The sequence below is a fragment of the Strigops habroptila genome, chromosome 7 (assembly GCF_004027225.2).
Source record: "Strigops habroptila isolate Jane chromosome 7, bStrHab1.2.pri, whole genome shotgun sequence".
NCBI lineage: Eukaryota > Metazoa > Chordata > Aves > Psittaciformes > Psittacidae > Strigops > Strigops habroptila.
In genome coordinates this window covers 27,045,348-27,064,960 of record NC_044283.2, presented here as the reverse complement: position 1 = coordinate 27,064,960, position 19,613 = coordinate 27,045,348, and the positions used below count along the sequence as shown (strand labels likewise).

Below are 19,613 nucleotides of genomic sequence, written 5' to 3'. Positions count from 1 at the left end.
AAGGCTCAGGGGGGACCTGAAAGGAGGTAGTAGTGAGCTGCATGTCAGTCTCTTCTCCCAAGTAACAAGTGGTAGGACAAGAGGTAACAGCCTCAAGCTGTTCCAGGGGAGATTTAGGTTGGATATTAGGAAAAATTTCTTCACAGAGAGGGTGGTCAGCCATTGGAACAGGCTGCCCAGGGAAGTGGTGGAATCACCGTCCCTGGAAGTGTTCAAAAACCATGTAGATGAGGCCCTCAGTGACATGGTTTACTGGTGGTCTTGGCAGTCCTGGGGTAATGGTTGGACTTGATAATCTTAAAGGTCTTTTCCAACCTAATTGATTCTATGATTCTAAAATAGGTTTAATTTCCCAGCTTGAGATATTAAACTGCTTCCTGGAAAATAATGTCTAGAAATGATAATACAGCCCTTGATGTGCCAACACTTCTTTTTTTCTTTTCCTTCTAGACCAGCAGCTGAGAGTTTAAGTGAGAACACATGCAGAAATACCACATTTTTATAAAGTAACTAGATTCAGGCATGGCAAGAAATAGGTTATGTATAAATCTTGCTGTTCCCAGAAAACAGATATTTTAGAAATGTTGCTGACATTGTGCTTTAGCTGAGGTTAACAGTGCATTAGATGTGAATGTCACCAGGCTGTTTTCTTTTTCACTGCAGCACTCACCATCTCAAACACCTCTGGGTTAAATAAAGATCTGTATTACATTCACTTAACAAGAAAAGTCATGGTTCTACTACTATTACCAAATTCCTCAGAGAAGGCCAAATGAAGCCCCATTTTTCTTCTGATTCTCCAGGGTAGGCAGCTCCAAAACACCCAGTAGCAGGGTCTCTGCCTTAGGGATCTGGGTCTAAATAGGGCATTTCAAAAGAATATTTCCACTCTGTGTGCCCCAAATCATTTGGCCTTGTGTAAGGACATGAGGCTAGAAACCAACCTTTTCCCATTACTGCTGGATCATCCCTTTCCTAACAACTTAGTCTTCATTGCTAAGTGGATTCTTACAATATCATTTTTCTTGTTTCACACAGTTCCTGTGGCTGTATTCAAACAGGAAGATAAAGCATTTCCTCCACACATGACCAAAGGGGTCCATGCAGTGGTAAATCTATAGTACTATTTCAACTTAAACCCAAAACGTGAATCGGGCACTGCAGATCAGAAGATGTTTTGGAAAGCAATGTCACTAGTTAATATTAAGGTGACAGAATTGCTTGAAAAGTCTCCCTGCCTCCTGTGTTCAAGTGGGTGTTTGTATTTCTAAGTTACTTTTGTTTTCACTGAGAAATACTTTCTATAGCCAGATGGCAAATTGTAACTGGGGGTATGAGTCAGAATTAGCCTAAGCTATACTGACCCAAATGACGACTTGGTTAGACCGCTGGAGTACTACAAACTGTCAGTTATTTAAGAAGGTTTCTCAAATAAAAATAAATTAAACATATGGGGCAATCTGTTTTATCCTAGTTGAGGACATCACTTCCTATCCACTAGAAGCAGAAAATAAATGTTATTACAACATAAAGTCACTCTTGCAACATACTAATCTTGTTCAGAGAGTGAATTATAACCTTACTGTGCAAACAGCTTCAATATTGGTGCATTGTTACTTATTATAATTTTTTGCCCTTTAACTTTTTAAATCTCATTTGCCAGTGAGACTTGATAGAAGGTTGAAAGTCCTTTGGGAAAGGAATTGTTTGGTTTTGCTTAATATCTCTTTAATGGCTAACACAGCAGGACTCCTCAGTATCACCGTAGTCTCAATAGATGGAAATGTTGAAATGTTTCTGTATAAGTAGTCAGACTTGTACTGAAAATACCTTGCTGGTTTATTTGTCTCCTTCTACTGGATTATGCCAGTGATGTCAAGGGACCTAATGAGCCTAAAATAAATATAACACAGTGCACAATCAGAAATGCACATTGATATATTTTATCTTGTATAGCTTGCAGCTCTTATAAAGCATACTGATATTTTATTTTTTTTTCCTGTTCAGTAGTAGGAGTTTCATTCTCATTACCTAGACAAAAAATAAAAAACCACAACAAAACCCCCCCAAAAACCAAACTAAGGAATTATTAGGAAAGGAAAGGAAGGCAAATGCAAAATTATTTGTTTGCATTTTCATATGCTTTACAATTAATGGCTATTTCTTGACTTTTATATGCAGTTTTCTTTCTTTCTCCAAAATAGCTGTACTAAGTAGGCTCCGTAGAAGGGCCACAGAGATAAAGGATTAAAGATAGGCTTGCTTCCATTGAAGGAAGGACTGACTGAGTCATGATTCTTCAGCCTGGAGGTAAGGTGGCTGAGGGAATGTTATGATGGAAGTCTTGAAGGTCCTACGTTACCATAGTGAGCTTGAACAGGACATGATTTAGTCACAATCCCTCATGCTTCCAGAGCATGGAGGCAACAAATCGTATGTCTAGTGGCTAGTTTGAAAGAAATAAAAGGGAATACAATGTGCAGCTAAACTGCAGAATTCATTGCACAAGGTGATGTATGCAAGAATTTTATGCTTGTTCAGAAGCGTAAATCTGTGTATGTAGTATCTTATATTCACAGAATAAAAATCTATCCAGATTATTAAACGTAGTGATACTATTTCTGACTTGAGGTAGCAAAGTGCAGAACACTTACTGGAGGAGTTTACTCGGGAAATAGCAGCATGTATATCCTACGCTTTGTTCTGGTTTCACACTATGTGCTTCTGGCCACTGTGAGAGACAAGATGATGGGTGAGATAGACGTCTGATCTCAGATCACCAGTTAAGGGTCTGACACATTCCACTGCACCCTGATTTGGCCATCTCTTGTCTTTCACCTTTACAACTCATATTTTTATTTCATCATCGGAGTGACGATTTTTAGCGTGATGTTGAGAGCTTCTGGCTCTACCCATCTTTGTGTAATTCATGTAAATTAAATTGGAATTAGAAAATCTTGTTCATGCCCTCACATTTTGTGTAGTACTAAGCAACCTGGCTTTAGCAACTCAGTGGCGAGCAGTGCCAATGATTTTAACTTTGGACTCGAGACATTTTCATGGCCTGTTCTCTCAAAATTGATAGCAATGATACTGCTTTTTTAACTTTTTAACAAACCAAGTGTTCAGTGTGTGCTCCCGACTGGTGTCTTCTTGTGTAAACTAGATTCTTACGAAATTGGAACATGTGTACAAGATGCACAGCTGCTAGTAACAGACCAGCCCTGATAAGTACAGCCATCATACATCAATTTCTATAGACCTGTAGCTAGTTTCTCATTACCTAATTTGGGTGGCTCTGAAGCATGAAGTTTTAAAATGGTACTTTAGTTACTTTAGTTACAACTGCTGAGGATCTATTTGTTGAACTGCTTCTATATTTCTTGCTTCCATGCTTGAATCCTCTTCTCTTGTGGGGTTAAAACCAGCAAAGTTCTGAAGTGACACCATCATGGTTTTGTCTAAAGACTAGTCAACATCACTCAGGGCAGAGGCTATGCATGAGGAGATTAACCCCAATAGTTCCTTGCCTTGCATCCAGGTTCTCTGGTTGCTGGTACTAGACTGTCCTTGAGAATTCAGAGCTGGGAGCAGAGGGGTTGTTTCTTTCCAGTAGCAAGTGTCAGAACCCCCAATCTTCTCTTGCTTTCATTCTGAGATGCCCTTTTTCTGAATCTCTTTTGAGCTTTCTTCTTTTCCCTTTCTCTTCCTCCTGAATGGACACTTACACTGGATACCAGCTATATCTCCATCTTTCCAAGCAGAAAGTTGAACCAAAGTTCCTGACCCTTTCTGGAGAGGTTTGCTTGCTTTTCCCCCACTCTTTATCTTCTACCCTTCATTCTGTTTTGATGAGGAGGGAAAAGCACCAATTTTCAGGAGCAGCAAAATGCAGACCACAAGCTGTTTCTACTCCAATTGTGGCAGCACAGGCTGGGAGTGCCTGACTCAGGGTAAGAGACCTCCATGTGTCAAGAACTGACCTCTACTGGAAGCCCAGTGTTGCAGTCCCTCACTTTGCTAACTCAAAGGACTTCCACACCTTCACATGATCCAGACCAAGGTAACTTGCCTGAGTGCTGTCAGGAGCACGTTTTATGTACAGTTTATAAGTCTGATGTAAATCACTCTTTTCACCCCTCAGTTTCCTCCTCCTTCTTTCTCATCTGGAGGTGCCGTACAATAGATGGCTATCCCAGTCTGAGACATAATCCTGGATGTTTTTTCTGACTTGAGTTGCTTTACAAAGTTAAAAAGATAACAACACTATTTATAAGCACATTATGTAAACATCAGCAACAGAGGTCCAGATGCTTAGCATTCAATTAATTTAGTTCAGGCAATATTGTATAGTGTATAGTTTTGTCTGCTCGTATTGTAAACACATCTTGCCCTTGAGCACTTATTTCATTTCACTAATTAAGATCTACTTCTAAGTGCTCTCATTCTGTTGCCAGGCAGACTCCCCCAGTTTTAGATACAGCTGTTGTACTTGGTGAAAAAGGCTTTTGAAATCCAGGTCCATCTGGTTTGTGCTCCAGCCTGTCAGGCCAAAACCTGCTCTCATTTAAAGCAATAAGGTCTCTGCTTTCAACAGGACTCAGCCTGCAGATGAATCAGGACATTATGTATTTTTTACTTATACTGGTATGACTTATGGAAGTACACCTTATACTTCTATGTAATATTATGTTCCCTTGTTTGAGATGTTCCCTTTTAGAATTTTAATTACTTAATTCAGGCGTGTAAATTTTTCCAGGTAAATATGGAGACAACTACAGAGCCACTATACTTGGGCTTTTTAGAAAAACAATGAGAATGAGGTTTTAATGGTGGTGTCACTCACCGTTCTGACTGTTTAAGTAGCAGAATTTTCAATTCATGAACAACTGTAGAAAGATTTAAAGTTATATTGAGCTACATAAACATTTTAATTTGGACAAATTAAGGATAATTGAATGAAAAAAGTACTTTTCTAAACAAAATTAATTTTGAACTAAAATACCAACAATTTTGACTTTTGAAAGTGAAATATTGACTCTTTTTAGAAAATATATTTTACAATGCACATGTATTGTGCATACATTACACGTTTTCTGCATGAATATTTTGCCAGAATTGTTACATATTACTGAATCAGTTTATTTCACTAGGGAAAAACCTTGCCTGAAAAATACCATGTTGTCATTTATGACATAGTTACAAGGCCATGAAAGGCCCCCTTAATAATTCTACTTCATGTTAATGTTGCCCCAGGTCAGGCAAGTCTTTCCATGTTGAGACTTGAGGCATTATATTTTGTTTATTTGTATTACTGCAGTGTCAAGGAGCTATAGGTATAGCTCAAGACCTAAAGTAGATAGGCAGTGAACAGAGAATTTCTCAAGATTTATGATATCTGTAAACTCAGATGCTTTTGGTGCAAGGCTTCATTCTCACAAATTGAAGTTAATCCGTGACTACCAAAATCTTCCTATTTGTTCTGGTCTTTGTTTTATACAGTAATTCACACCTTGTCAGAAGACAAGTAAATACATAAACTGCACTTATGGCTGTAACATCCTAGGACAACTGCATCATCTCAAAACATAATATGCCAACTCTTTCAGAAATGTGATATGACCAGGTGCAGAGATTACTTTTCCTGCTGTTCTGTCTGCAGAAATGCATACTCATTTAAGAGCACAGCTGTTTCCAGAGAAATCAGCCTCTCCTCTGAAAGCACCCTGGTTTTTGAAAAGGAAGCCCAGCTTTTCTTTTTGCTGTTTCCCTGGCCTGGGGGATATCAGAGGCTGAAGGCTGAGACCTGGTGAGGCTGTACTGGGAAACGACTCGGCCCCAGCTTTCCTGTCCCTTGTGGTCACCAGGGGACAGCCTGAGCTCTGTAGTGGTACCTCTGAGGCTACTGAGATGGCACTAAAATGAGAAGAGTAGTCGGTGAGAATAACTCTGCATTCCTCTGTGTGCAAGAGAAAAGTGCTTAAGGTGTACCTGACAGGTGACTTGGCTAATTTCATCTGTTCAAGTGTCAAGTATTTGCTGTTAAAATCTATGCATCCATATAGAGACAAGCTATCCATCTTTTTGAAATTAAAAAGAGAAACTCATATAGACTATACTATCAGCATCTGAGTAATTTCTAAATTCGTATGCAGTGTAAAAATACATTGTGAAAGTAAAATAACTGGTTTATAGTCCTCTGGGGAAAGAAATCTTTCCAAAGTGTGGAAACAGAGCAGCAGCTGTGGCTTAACGCTAGTGTACTGTGAAGAATGAATTATTTTAGCTTAGTGACTGACTTAGAATATGAGTGGTAAGGAACGACTTAAACTGGGCCAAAAATACATTTTAAATTTTGTTGTGAAAAAAAAAAAAGAAACATACTTGGCTAATTTCTCAGTTTCAATATCAACAAGCTATTTGTGAATCTGCCTCTCAGAGTATCTGAAAACTTGCTCAGCTTTACATCTCTGTGCTAGCCTTTCTGTCCCTGTGATGTTTAAATCTGCTGCTGTGGATGCTCATGCTGTAACTTTAAAGCCACTCCTGTTTTGCAGCCAGCATGTTCTGTGCAGCTCAGAAGGATGGCATTTCAGCTATGTCAGAAGTTAACGTGCATCTACGGATTGCTGTGTGCTTGCAGAGTCTCCAGGGGTGATGCTTCTGAGAGTGAATTTGCAGTGCTACAAGCTCAGTGTGTGTATTCTGCTTAGGCTATATGGAGTGACCTAGGATGTATTATCTGAATGGCTTTAGAAATGATTAAAGTGTGTTTCAAACTGCAAAATGTGTGTGGCCGAGAGAGCAGTTACTTTGCTGTCCCAATGAGCAGTATATGGGATCACACCAGCAGGCTATGGATGCTGATCTTCATTCCTGTCCTTGCTGGGATGTTTCCTATGATGCTGTCTTTCTTGTTCTATGAGTGTGCTCTGATTACATGTGCTTTCCTGTTTTTCTGGTGTTAATTATTTTTTGCTAGGGCTTGTGGGAGCTAGCTGCTTAAATATGGCATTTGATCCACTGTGGAGCCCTTGTGAAATCAGGCATTTTATGCATGTCATAGAGCAGGCAGCAATGAGAGTGCAGAAGGCATGGATGGAGATCCACCTGCACACTGGTGAATTGTGCAAGCTGTGAACTGGATGAAATGGTAAGAACCTTGTATTGCATAACTGGTAAAACTGGCAGATTAAGTCAAAATGAGCAGGCAGGAACTTTTCTGCCTTTTGCATTCAGGTTGTTAATGATTTCAGAAAGATCCCACTGTTTGAGTGATCTGAGTTTTGGAACAGATACCTCGCTGTCTCTCTTCATAGTCCATCAAGTTTGACAGAAATTTAAGGCTGAGTATGTGTTTTAGAGCAGTTAAAGGAATTGGCTGAAAGCAGAAGAGAGCTCTTATTCCCAGTGCTACCCTGTAATAACCAGAGACAACTCAAAGCACAGAAAACGAGGTTCCCCTCACCCTGGGTTTGCAGGACCTGTGGGAAATGACACGTGCTGGGACATGAGTTTACGGCTGACATGTCTCCTGAGGGAGCAGGGGGAGGCTGACAGGTGGGTGAGTCAGAGAAGCTCTTCATTTGCAGATATGGCAGAGCTTAAGCAACTGAGAGGGGTGAGAGCTGCCTTCATTAGATACATCAGAAAGATGGTACCTCTTAAAAAAGGCATAGAGTCGAGTGTCCTTCCAGCCTTTTCTTTACCTGGAAGGGGCCTTAAAACTGGTTTTTAGAATACTCTGAGTGATGCGCTCCTTAGGGAGGAGAGAAATTATGCTTTCTGGAAGCAATATGATATGCTTGGTGAGAAGAAGCAGGATGACACCAGATGCCCTTTTAGTGGTTTTGGATACTTAGGGAAAAGACACGAGTGGATCTAGTTTAAAGCTCCTGCTGCCTCAGATACCAGCACAGTCATAATCATTAGTGAATTTTTATTGTCAGGCATGAATAAATTACTAGATATCTGGTGCCTGCAGACAGGAAAAGAAAAAGCTGTCTGGGAAAGCTTGGATTTTAGACAGGTTTTTCATCCCTAAAAAAATAGCCCTTTTTGTTTGAAGTGTAGGTTCTTACATCCTCAGTAGTTCAAATGCAATCATACCCTGGATCAATGCAATCTTGTCTCAAGCAGGGAGCTGTGATAAATCTGTTCAAATCTCATTCTGTCAGACCACTCTGTGCTAACAGAGGTGATAATGAATGTTTAGGTATGAACACAGTTGTTGTCATTTCTGGCAACAAACTATGTAGAGGTTCAAGTGGAGTATTTTATTGGTTCACTGTAATATCACCTTAAGTTGGTTGCACTTTCATCAAAGCATTACATACATTTATTGCTAGGTCTATTTCTATTTGAAGCAGGCACAGACATAAAACCAATGGAGTCAAGGCAGAATTGCCATTTTCTATACTGTAGCTGACTAACTAAATCTTCCTCTTTTCCCCATCTCACCCTGTTCAGGTTTCCTTTGGTTTGTTCAGCTCACCCACACAAGTGAAGTGGTTTCTAAGAGTGCTGTTGGCAAGGCTAACGCATGGTTCAGTGTTGCAGTGTTGATCTCTGAATCATGCTGCAGCATTACAGTTGTCATAGAGATGCAGATTTTTGAGACCAAAGGGACAGTTCTGATAATCCGCTCAGACCTGTTTTAAAACACATAGTAGCTTGCCAATAAGTAAATAACTTTGCCAAATTGGAGCTCAGCCTGGCCCTCCCTCTCCTGTGACAGTGAAACACATTTTGCTTAAGTTTGGGGGTTGATGGAAGAGAAACCCCAAATGGGGATTTAATTTATTGTCAGAGTGGTGCTGTCAAAACATTTTTTTTTCCTCTGAGTAAAAGCCAGGTGTAAACTTAGTCCACAAGGTCATGCCGTGATTGTGATACTGGTGACTTCAAAGGGACAAAGAGTATTAGAGTAATAACAGTATCTCATCTTCTAGATGGTGTGGTGAGATCAGCACTTGTATTTGTAATGAAGAATGCTAGAGTGGGACAGCTGTGTGCAGTCAGAAGTCTCTGACAGACAAATACTGGGTGATTTAGCTGTAGCAGTTTGGTGCTACTGTCCCTGGTTGTTTGCCTCCTCCTCCTGTCTGCTCCTTTCTCAGCTCAGATGTGTGTCTGCATCTCACCCATGCCGGTCCAGAGCCTGCCACAGCTGCTGCCAGGGACAGCGGGCTTGTGCCAAGGCACTGGGTTGTGAATTGCCATAGCAGTTGTATCCCTTGCAGAGGCTACCTGGTACAGCAGAACTAACAGCTGGGGGATTTAATATCTTAAATTGCCAAACTGACATCCATCAGAGCTCACATGAGAATGCCAAGCAATCTGGGTAACCTCCAGCCAAGTATTAAGTCTTCTCTGTCCCAGTATATGCTAATCTGTGAGAAATGCATTTTTACAGATCCCAGCTCTGCTGATGAAGCAGTTCTGGTTATAAAATCCCTTGATTTTATACACAGAAGTTTCCAGTGGCTACCATGGTATTAGACACTGAAATAGGTGTAAAGCCTCTGATATGGTCTCCCCATTTGCCACTGCAGAATTTGGAATAAGGTGAACTGCTTGAGCAAAGCTGTGAAAATGCATGTGAAGGAACATGTGCAACCAAAATTCTGTCCTTCTCCTAAATGTATACATTTCTCTGGTTGTCAGCAGTGCATACATAGCTTCTGCAGTCAGGTAGGATAGGTTCAGGAAAGCTGGAAATGTAATTTTTTTAATGAAAATAATCTGCTGGCTCAGTATAGGCATATATTATCCCTGCATTGGCTGCTCTGCTGGAGAAGTTTGATGATAGGGCAGCATTTAATTCTCTGTGCTCTTTTCCCATTCCTGTGTAGCACAGTTGTTTTGCTGCTATTTGCAGTACCTTAAATTACTCACTGGTAAGTATTATTAAGGAACAATTCTTAGAACTTTAGATTTTCAGGGATTTTCTTTGGCTAATTTCCACAGCATCCCTAAGAGGTGTAATGGCTCACTGCCTTTCTGTTCACAGCAGTGCTACGTTCATCTGTTCTTTGAGTAGCTTAAGAGCAATTCACCTGTGGGACTGCCTGGTGCCTTTGAAGCATGCACTTTCTGCAGTAGGAATAAGTTTCCCTTAAAACCACTGGGGAACTCAAAGAGAGGGCCAGGTTTTGTGTGTTACAGTATTGGAGTGCTCTGGCACTGCTACAGAGCTGCGCAGTTGTGGATGCACTAGGAAGAACTGAGCTTTTGGAGGGGAAAATGTCTCTCCAGCTTGCTTGGTTTAGAGGTGGGAAACCACCCTGGAACAGGGAGAGGACTCGCTCAGATGTCACCTTCCTGCCACCCTTTAGCGATGAAGGGGATCCTGCAGCTCTCACCCTGAGGGGGAGCTAGGGAGGGAGAGTGGGCTGTGTTTGCAGCAGCTTTCTGAGCTCACATCTGTGCATTGTCCAGCCAGAGGCTGACCCTGGGTAAATAAGCGAGACTGAATTGAGGAAGCAGACAGGGCTTCAAAGACAAGAAGAAAGGATGGTGCAGCATGCAATACTTATGAATCCAAGTGTAAAATCTGTTAACCAACATGCTTTCCAAAGGATGCTATCCAGGGAACCACTCAGCAGCCCTAGTGCCTTGTGGGATTAGAAGAATATAAAGCTCATAAAGTTAATTTTTTTTTTAGGGAAGCTTAACAATGGTGTGAAAAATACATGATCCATCTTGGCCATGGTCTAGTGTGTCAGCATTGGTTTAACTGTTTGGCTTTTGCTTGCTATTTCTATTGCACAATCACACTGCTTGTGATTGCACCTGCAGGTGTGCACCTCCATGCTAGCCATGCATTTACATCTGTAGGAGAGTGGAGATGAGTTTAATAACTACTCCTGTTTAAATGCAGGATAGCTATTTTACATGCCCATACAGATCTTTGACTTGTTTTATTATTCACCCTTTGTCTTTTGCTCACATTCCAAATTGTGTGCATTTTCTACAAGCATTGAACACTCCTCATAATCATGTATCTTCATTTCTGAGCCAATTTACTGTGTTTCTGCTGATCAGATCTAATTTAAAGGGTGGGCTGAGGAAAGGGCCATCCACTTGGAACAAGCGTTTCAAACAACTAATAAAAAAGCAGGTAGAGAAAATTCTCAGCGTGAGTTCTGGTGCTTTAATTGACAAAAATGGAGCCGTGCCAGTTTTCACTATCTGAAGATCAGACCTGTTACTTCTATGTCTAGGTAGCAAGTTAGCATATTTGTGCTTTTGGAAAATCATTCAGTTGCTAGTAGAACTGATCTAAATACTCATGAGTAGTACTGCACTCTGCCAATTTTGGCCTCTTGGCAAACTGTGAATAAATATTTTATTGATTTCTTTGGATTGGCTCAATAAATGTTAATATATCAACATATATATCTTTGGAGACATGAATTATTCATAGCAAGTGTTCAAAAGATCTGAAAAGCAATTTTCTTTTGGGGATGTGTGACTGGCTACATGGGTGACATTGTGTTCTCTCATCCCTGATTGTGTTAGCATTTTAATTGCTTATTCTGTCAGATGCTAATTTTGATTCTTGATGAGGTCTGAGTGGTATTACTAAGTCCATTCTCATTGAGCATTCATCCCTACAAAGCTTCGTTTATGGATAAAGAGGTATGAGCTAGACAAGTGTCAGTCTGGTTTCATTATTTGGGCTGCTAGCTGATAAATGCTCATGTATTTTGATCAGCTTTAGTCATGACTGGGCTGGAGACTTCAAATTAGCTATCTCCCAGCAAATAAATTCAGGTATGAATTCAGTATGAAGGCAACTTCAGTATGAAGTCTCCCATTTTGATTGCTGTGGTACTGTATGTATATTAATTTCTTCTGCTGATTGGATAGAAGTTACTGAAGAAGTGTGTTATGCACTTTTATTTTGAAAATCAAGATATGACTCATTCTCCAAATGCATCTATTGCACATCTTAATAAATTTAAGCCAGAAGATGAGACAAGCAGCAACAGGCAACATCAAGAAAACTGTTTTGTGCCAAAAAAGTCAGGGAACTGCAAAGCCCAAGGGTGAATATGACAACCATGCAGCTTAAGGAGTGGCTCTGTAAGTCCTGTGAAGTGGTGGACTATAAGACTCTGAAAGAGTTTTGCACTAGTAGAAAGTAACTGGGGAGATCAGTATTGTGATGGGCAGCACTGGAAAGGGAAGTTACGATTGCCTACTGCCTCTGCTTCTCGGGAATGAGAAGAAAATGTGTTCATACACAGGGGTGTGGGTTTGGAGTGCTTCAGTCAACTCAGAGCAATGTGGATATGGACAGGCTAACTGAAAGCAGGTGCACAGGGAAAGTTAATGCATGTTGGCCTAACAAAAATATTCATTACATGTACATTGACTTGGCCCAGCTTGCCATGCTACTGCTTCTGTGGAGGGGGTTTAATACGGTGCATAACCAGTATGTCCTTCCAGAGGCTTCCTTGTGCATGTTGGACAGTGAACAGAGAATAAGCTATTGTGGTGACTCAGGACTGCAGCTATTGAAGTGCTTCACAGGGAACCCTGACAACACTGTCTCCCTGCTTCTCTTTCTGAGACGTCTGCCTGCAGTGCCAAAACACTAGGATTTTAAAAATAAAACCCATCATTTTTGAATCTCTAAAGAAATAAATGGGCAGGTTCTGTTCAGGCAATGTTCTCTAATAAAAATAATTTTCATTAAGCCTACTGTGAATGTTTACTTGATTGAAATCTTTTGCTGGTGGAATAAAAGGTTTGTTGTTCTCAACCTAGCAAAGAATCTCTAAAATCGCTATAAAATGACATCCCAGGAAAAGGACCAAAAGCAAATAATTCTTGGGAAAACATTTCAAGTTTCTTACCAAAGAATTTTAAATCTAAATGAAAAGCTGGAGCTCCACTGACTTATATTAAGGCCGATATTGGTTATGCACTTACAACAAAACAAAATACTTCATTATGGAAAGTAATTTTGAAGGTATGCTTTAAATAAGACATCCTTCTGCTGCCATCAAGTAGAAATTATAAACAAGTATGAACATTGGGCTGAGAGTCCATCTTGTCTCTCATCAGTGCTCCAGACTGACTGTATGCTTTTTTCGGTACCTGATAATCACCACCTCACAGATAAGTTGAGATATATTACATTTATGTATGTACAAGTGATGAAAACCTCTGCACTCCAGAATAAACTGAATTTTTTTCCAGCTACATTTTCTAAGATTCAAAGTGACTTTGTCTTTGGCTTAGACTTGCTTATTTTGTATTTGTGTTACAATGTTATTAAATGTCTTATACATGAATATTCTACTGTTTTGACACTGTGAAGATGTTTTTGTCAAATCTAAGCAACTGAAGACTAATGGAATCCTTTCGAAAATTGATGCTGTGAGGTTTTGGGGAATTTAACCTCTTTTCAATCCACAGCAAAGTCTTATGAGTTTCTGCAGAGTAAAAACTGTACTTACCAGACTTGTGAGAACTTTCAGTTCCTTGAATGGGATGTGCTACAAACAATGAAAACATGACTTTTGTTGATAATATAAGTATTAGGAAATTATTTTGGTTAATCCTGGATCAGCTTGTTTCTCTGTTTATTTAACACTTCAAACTATCCATCAAAGCAGAGGTTCAAATGCTAATTTTTTTTTCTCTCTTCAGTAAATCGAACCAAACCTCTGTATTTGGGGAAATCTGTTAATCCTTCCTCATACTTTAGAGAGAAGTATTATTACAAAAAAAGATTGTTTAACTCTATCAGTGCAACAGTTGTAGCGGGCAAAATGGAAATTCTTAGAAAAGTGATGCATTATTTTGCCTTGGACTCTATGTAGTCTTCACCAGATTGTTCAGACAGTGCTCTGTGGTCAGTGGCAGCAGCTGGTTTGAACAATGACACAATAAAAAACCTTTTCAAAAGCTTTGATAGGCATTTCACTAAATGCTAGTATTATAAAAGATATAAAGTCTATGTTAATGACACCTTGATCCTGCACTCATGGAAGACGATGACAAAGCTCTCACTGACCGTGGTGCTCTCACTGACCATGGTGCTTGAAGGATCAAGTTGTTTACTTTTATAACCTCCAGGAGTTTTGGTAAGAGCAATTGATCAATCCTGCCACCACTATGTGGGGTAGTTGTTAATTTTGATGTTAAATATGAATGCACTGAGGTGAAGTAATTAATTCAGGTTCTGTGGTGATTATGCACTGAAGATGGACAGTGCTCTGTTGCTGTCCTCTGATCTAATCATCAAGAAATACTCTTCTCCCTTCCTTGACAAAAGATTTTGAAAGACATCTTGCAATCTTGGATCAACCAGTATTACGAAGTAAAGATATTTTGGCTTATGTATTATGGAAATATATTGGGTATGTTCAGCATGCAAGCTCACTGGACACACAGTATTTGAACAACTTGTTCCTGTTTTGCCGAAACTGTGAATGTCTTTCAATCCACAGCTGTCATTTGGCCAACCCTCTCCCTCCAGTAACTTACAACTTTCAATTTCTAGTGTGCAATTTTGTTCATCCAGAGGATATCTGCGTAGATCCATCATGCAAGCAGCTGTTGTTGTGATCCTGAAAGAGGAGGGTGAAAAAAAAAATGAGATTTGAAACCACCTTTTACTTATTCGAGAAGGCCAAATTTTCTATGGTGGCTTTTCTGTTTGTTTGAATACAGCACAGTTATGCACATGGATTCCTGGCACACAGGCTTTAAATAGCTTGTAAAACATGATTAAATAATTTATACAGCACTATATACTGGTTACAGTATAAAGAGTCAGGGTATATGCTGAATACCGTAGAGCAGAATTTTGACGGAAAACTTTATGTGCAAAAGTGTTCGGTGTTTTGAAGAACATTTAGGGAAATTTCTACTTGGACATTTTATTTTTAATGTTCTTAATTCAGAAATCTTCAAGCTGTTTTGCTAAATATTTTATTTATAACTAGGACTGCTGGTAGCCTTCTTTGTTCATTTTGTTGTCACCTACTGCTGTTTTAATTTTGTTTGATAGGTAGGTGCATTTTCATTCATGCTGTAGAAATATTGGTAATATCTGATTGATTATTTTCATGGTTTCATAAACAGTTTATCATTAACTGTGATAATTGAACATTATCTCTTAAAAATGGCAGGATGCTATCAAACACTTGTGAAATATGATATTATATGGTGGTTACTTAATGAATATTGAGAGTAGCTACCATGTAGGCTGGATCTTCCAGATCTTTGCTCCTTCTAGAGGGCATGTGAGCTGATATTTGGTCCCTGAAGATATTCTTCATAGCCTAAGCCTTTTTACAAGATAGTTCCTCTCCTTCTGTTACATTGTAAATCACAGAGCATCCAAGCAAATACTTGCTGGTAAGCCTGTAACCCCTGGGAGAAAGTTTAAGTGACTAGGTGAGGACAGGTGACAAATTATAGATTCTTTTAAAGATCCGATTAAGAAAGACACTCACAGTGGTGCTTTCAAACTCAAAACAGTGTGTTATCACCTGCATTTGCCTTTTTTTTTGGTGATAGATGTGTTCTTAAATCCTTACAAAACTTCTGAACTTGTGATTGGGCAAACTTGGCTTGTAATTTTATTGGTCTCTCTCCCCCCATCAATTCCTACTTCAGAAAGGCAGATAACCTATTTTCTTGATCTGGATTTGGTCCTGTTTCTCCAGTTCCATGTCAATTAATGCCACAGGAATGCATTTATAAATTTTACTTTTGATGTGCTATAAGCCAAGCACACTTACATCTGCATTGGCATCATAATGCTTGCTGTCACAGAACTGACATAATTAAAAGAAAAAAAAAAAAAAGCCACATGCTTCATTACTGTGACATTCTTCACATTATCCTAGGTCTCCAAAATCCATCTCTCTACCTGCGTATAAGGAGCATTTAGCAAGTCCATGCAACTACTCTAGAATACTGTAAAGTACCATGGAAATGGTATATTTATGCTTTTCCTTAGGCTGATTTGCATGTGTCTTAACAGGTTTTGCATTTGTCATAGAAAAGGTTGGGGGCTTCAGCAGAGGTAGGACCTCACTTAATTTAGCCATGCACCAAATATACCTTACTGAGAAGTACTGAGAAAATGTGCAGTAATCATTTGTCGGATGCCTACTTAGGAATGCTTAAGATCACACATAACATCATACTAACATTAGTCACAGTTAAATGCTCTTAAATGAAGGTTTCATAGAGCAGCATTTTGTTCCCAATTAATAAGTTGGCCTTTATGGTAATTTAGTTCATCTATATCAACCAGATTTACTCGAGTGTATCCAGAAGTAGAAGCTGACATAATGTTTCCTAGACCACAGAGTTACAGTGGCCAGCTATTTCCTAAAAGCTAGCATATCTGTACTGCTGACTTCTGCAGTTTTGCATATCCCACATAAGCTACATAAGAAATAGTAATTTGTTACACTTTATAACATCAGTGCAAATTATTTGTGCAGCAGTGAATTACGCAATTGTTGCATACCTGAGATCTAAATATTCTACATAACTATTTTTTCCTGTAATTCTGATAACTGTATTGTCTTCTCTCTATTTGTGCAGTTTTTGGTGCACTGGTTGTTTTGGTGTGTCTGATCACTACTATAATCTAAGAACAAAAATGAATGTATGTGTGACTAAGACACTGCATTGCTAGTTGAGGTCTGGAAGTAAGTATTTGGAATATGCAGAAGCAAGATAATAAACCTCTAGTATTGATTTCTGGTTGCAGTAAGTGATCCAAATCTGCCTAGGTTGTCGATTGGTAATTTTTCATCCTTCATCCTTGTTAAATCACTCCTTGTCTCTATGCTACAAGGAAAGTTAAAACAGAAGCACTTGATCTATGTTCTCTGCTTCCCTCAGCTCTGTTTTGCATTCGCTATAGGGCCTGTAAGGCAGTCCCTGTACTTCCGAGCCAGTCGACGCACTTTGGGGAAAGTCAAAGGTGGTGGCAGTGAGCAGCTTTCCACCTCATGACTCTTTTAACCCCTTAGCAGCAGTGCTGAATGCTACTGTGGCTCTCTGCTGCAATAGTAAGCAGTTGCTTTCAGGGAAGATGGGAATGACAGGGTTTTAGCTGAAGTTTGCAGAGATGAGAGCTGCACAACATGAGATGGGAAAGACAACTGGTGACTACTGTCTAGCAGGCAGTGGAGGGTGGCTGTCAAAAAGCTTGAAGTTTGTGGCTTCCAGCAGCAGGAGAAAGGATCCTGCTTCACTTGTAGACCCACAACTTTGGAAGCGGTACAGTGTCCCGGGCAGGGCGATGACGAGCAACATTTGCCCAAGGATTTTTCTAGAGCCAGCTGAGCCTGACCTGTGACCAGTGTGAACGGGAAAAGGCAGGCGGAAGGGGAAGGAGTCACCAACCTACTAACACAGTGTGGTGCCTCCTAAAGCTGGAGGCGCCTAAACTTTATTGGGAATCTTAGTCTTTCTTGAAAACAGCTACTTGTAATTGCAATAGGAGTGCTTCAGGATCCATCAACATTCATTACCTGTAGTTCATAAATCTGCCTTTCAAGCATTTCTTTCTCCCTCATGATAGATCTCAGCTGTGTAAAATTTTTAATGGCGTTATGCTCTGGATAACCACAAAAGTTGTTTAAGGACATAAAGTAAACTCAGGTTGTTGTCTCAATTGAAAAAATAAAAAAATCAGGTCTTTTATTAGAAATAGAATAAAATCCCAAACCTGTTACTGGCTGCACTGTCTCAGTGGAGAAAATAACTGGTGGCTTGCACATGCACCAGGAGCTTAAAAATGAAGACATTCAAATGCCGAATACATCAAAGGCTTTAATGGCAGGAAGGGGAATGCAATAGTCTGAAGATAGGGCAAAGCTGCAATAAATCCGTGTTCAGGAGGATTAGTCCTGAAAGTCCCTGGGCACAAGCAGCTTGTGGAAATGGTGAAATATCATGAGGCTCTGTAAAAGTTTAAGTGGAGGACTAATCTGACACTTGAAGCAGAGCTATATATATCTCAGAGTAGGATATGCTTCTTCCAGGCTTTCCATTCTTAAAATATGTTTTAAGTTCCAGTGTTGCAGCTAATCTGTTTTGTTTGTACAGTGTCTTTTATCCTGTGATCCTTACATTCCTTAGATTTTTTTGAATCTAATATATAATTTACAAAAATTTAAAAAAAATTAAACAAATGTTAAAAAAGGGATTATGCAAAGAAGACAAGCAGTTTGGTGGAAATATATCATTATGGTACTTAATTTGCTCCATGTCAGTACTCAGACATACTGGAATGGAGTGAAGTCTGCATTGCTAACAGGCAAGACAACTAACATTTGCAAAAAAGCAAAATTAACTGGTTTTGGTTTTTGGTTTTTTGTTTTATTTGGCTTGGAGTTCAAGTTATCTGATCCACTGCTTAGCTTCCATTTTGATGTCTGGCTCTCTGAATACTGTATTCTTACTGTATAGTCAAGTTATTTTTAGCCAAATATTATATGAAAGAAAATGTTGATGTCCAGTATATACAAAACTGACTTCCTTAGGTAATACTGTCAAAGGTTTTCCCGCAGGGCAGCAGGTCTTGTAGGAATGAATGGTGAAGAATATTTTGGGTTAAGTCATCAGTGAGCAGTTAAAGTAAGTTCAGAATGAATGTGGGAAGTGGAGTTATGGTTCAGTACTGAGAGCATTTCATCAAAATGCTGTCAAAAAGCTGTGCCTCAATTCTTGAAGTAGAAATAGAAGCAATGTTTAAGACGGCAATGACAACTAAATGTGGAGATGATCAGAGCTAAACAATGCAAATTCTGTTGTGAAATGTTTCCTTCATTTGGAGGACAGGTATAAAATTTTAATATGTTCATTCTTTTTTCTCTCAGTCAACAGAGCATAAATTATAAATGTATATGAAGTTTTGAAATGGGATGTACTTTGTTTTTTGTTCTTAAAGCAAAATAAAATCTTCAAATCAAATAAAGAATAACCATGCTTCTCTTAACCACTGCAGGGCTGGAACTCTAATACACACTGGAAGTAGATTTACATATCCCAGGTAAAACCCTGATTTTATGAAATCAGTGTTAATTTAACTTCAGTGGTATCAGGGAACTTAATCCCATAGCAACTGTTTGACATCAGAACTCAGTCCCATGGTGTAATTTGCATAATTTTTCTGGAACTTGGAAGAACCTTGATGTTTAAGATTTAATGGGATGTCTTGTAGGGAGAGTTATTGAAGGAATAGAGGAAGGCAGAAAAAATGCACACTTGAAGGCAGAAAAAAAATGTTCATTTAATCGGCAAATTTGTTTTCTCTGTCCATGCCATGATAAGGTTTACAGTTGTCAGGCCTGTTAACACTGTAAATTTCCAAGCAAAGCCTGAGTGCTTGACTCTGGAAGAAAATGTCAGCTCTGAACCTGCAAACATGCTCAACTTGTAGTGCTTGAAAGAGACGACTTACAGGATGTACATTTGAGCATTAGCATTATTTGAGTTGGTAGTGTGTATATTATATGTCTTATATAATGTATACTTGGGAAATCTATGTTCGACAGTCTGTGTATTGCTTGTCTGGTCAAATCCTATTACAAAGAAGTTACAAGTGTTAGTAAAATTGG

General features: G+C 39.3%; 1 protein-coding gene across 1 annotated transcript in view; it reads right to left on the bottom strand.

Annotated features, from left to right (window-relative positions):
• GABRB1 (gamma-aminobutyric acid type A receptor subunit beta1) overlaps nucleotides 1-19,613 on the bottom strand; it is a 135,549-nt gene that overhangs the window by 14,680 nt on the left and 101,256 nt on the right. Inside the window, 1 exon segment of the mRNA XM_030492563.1 lies at nucleotides 14,506-14,588. Coding sequence (XP_030348423.1) covers nucleotides 14,506-14,588 — 83 coding nt within the window.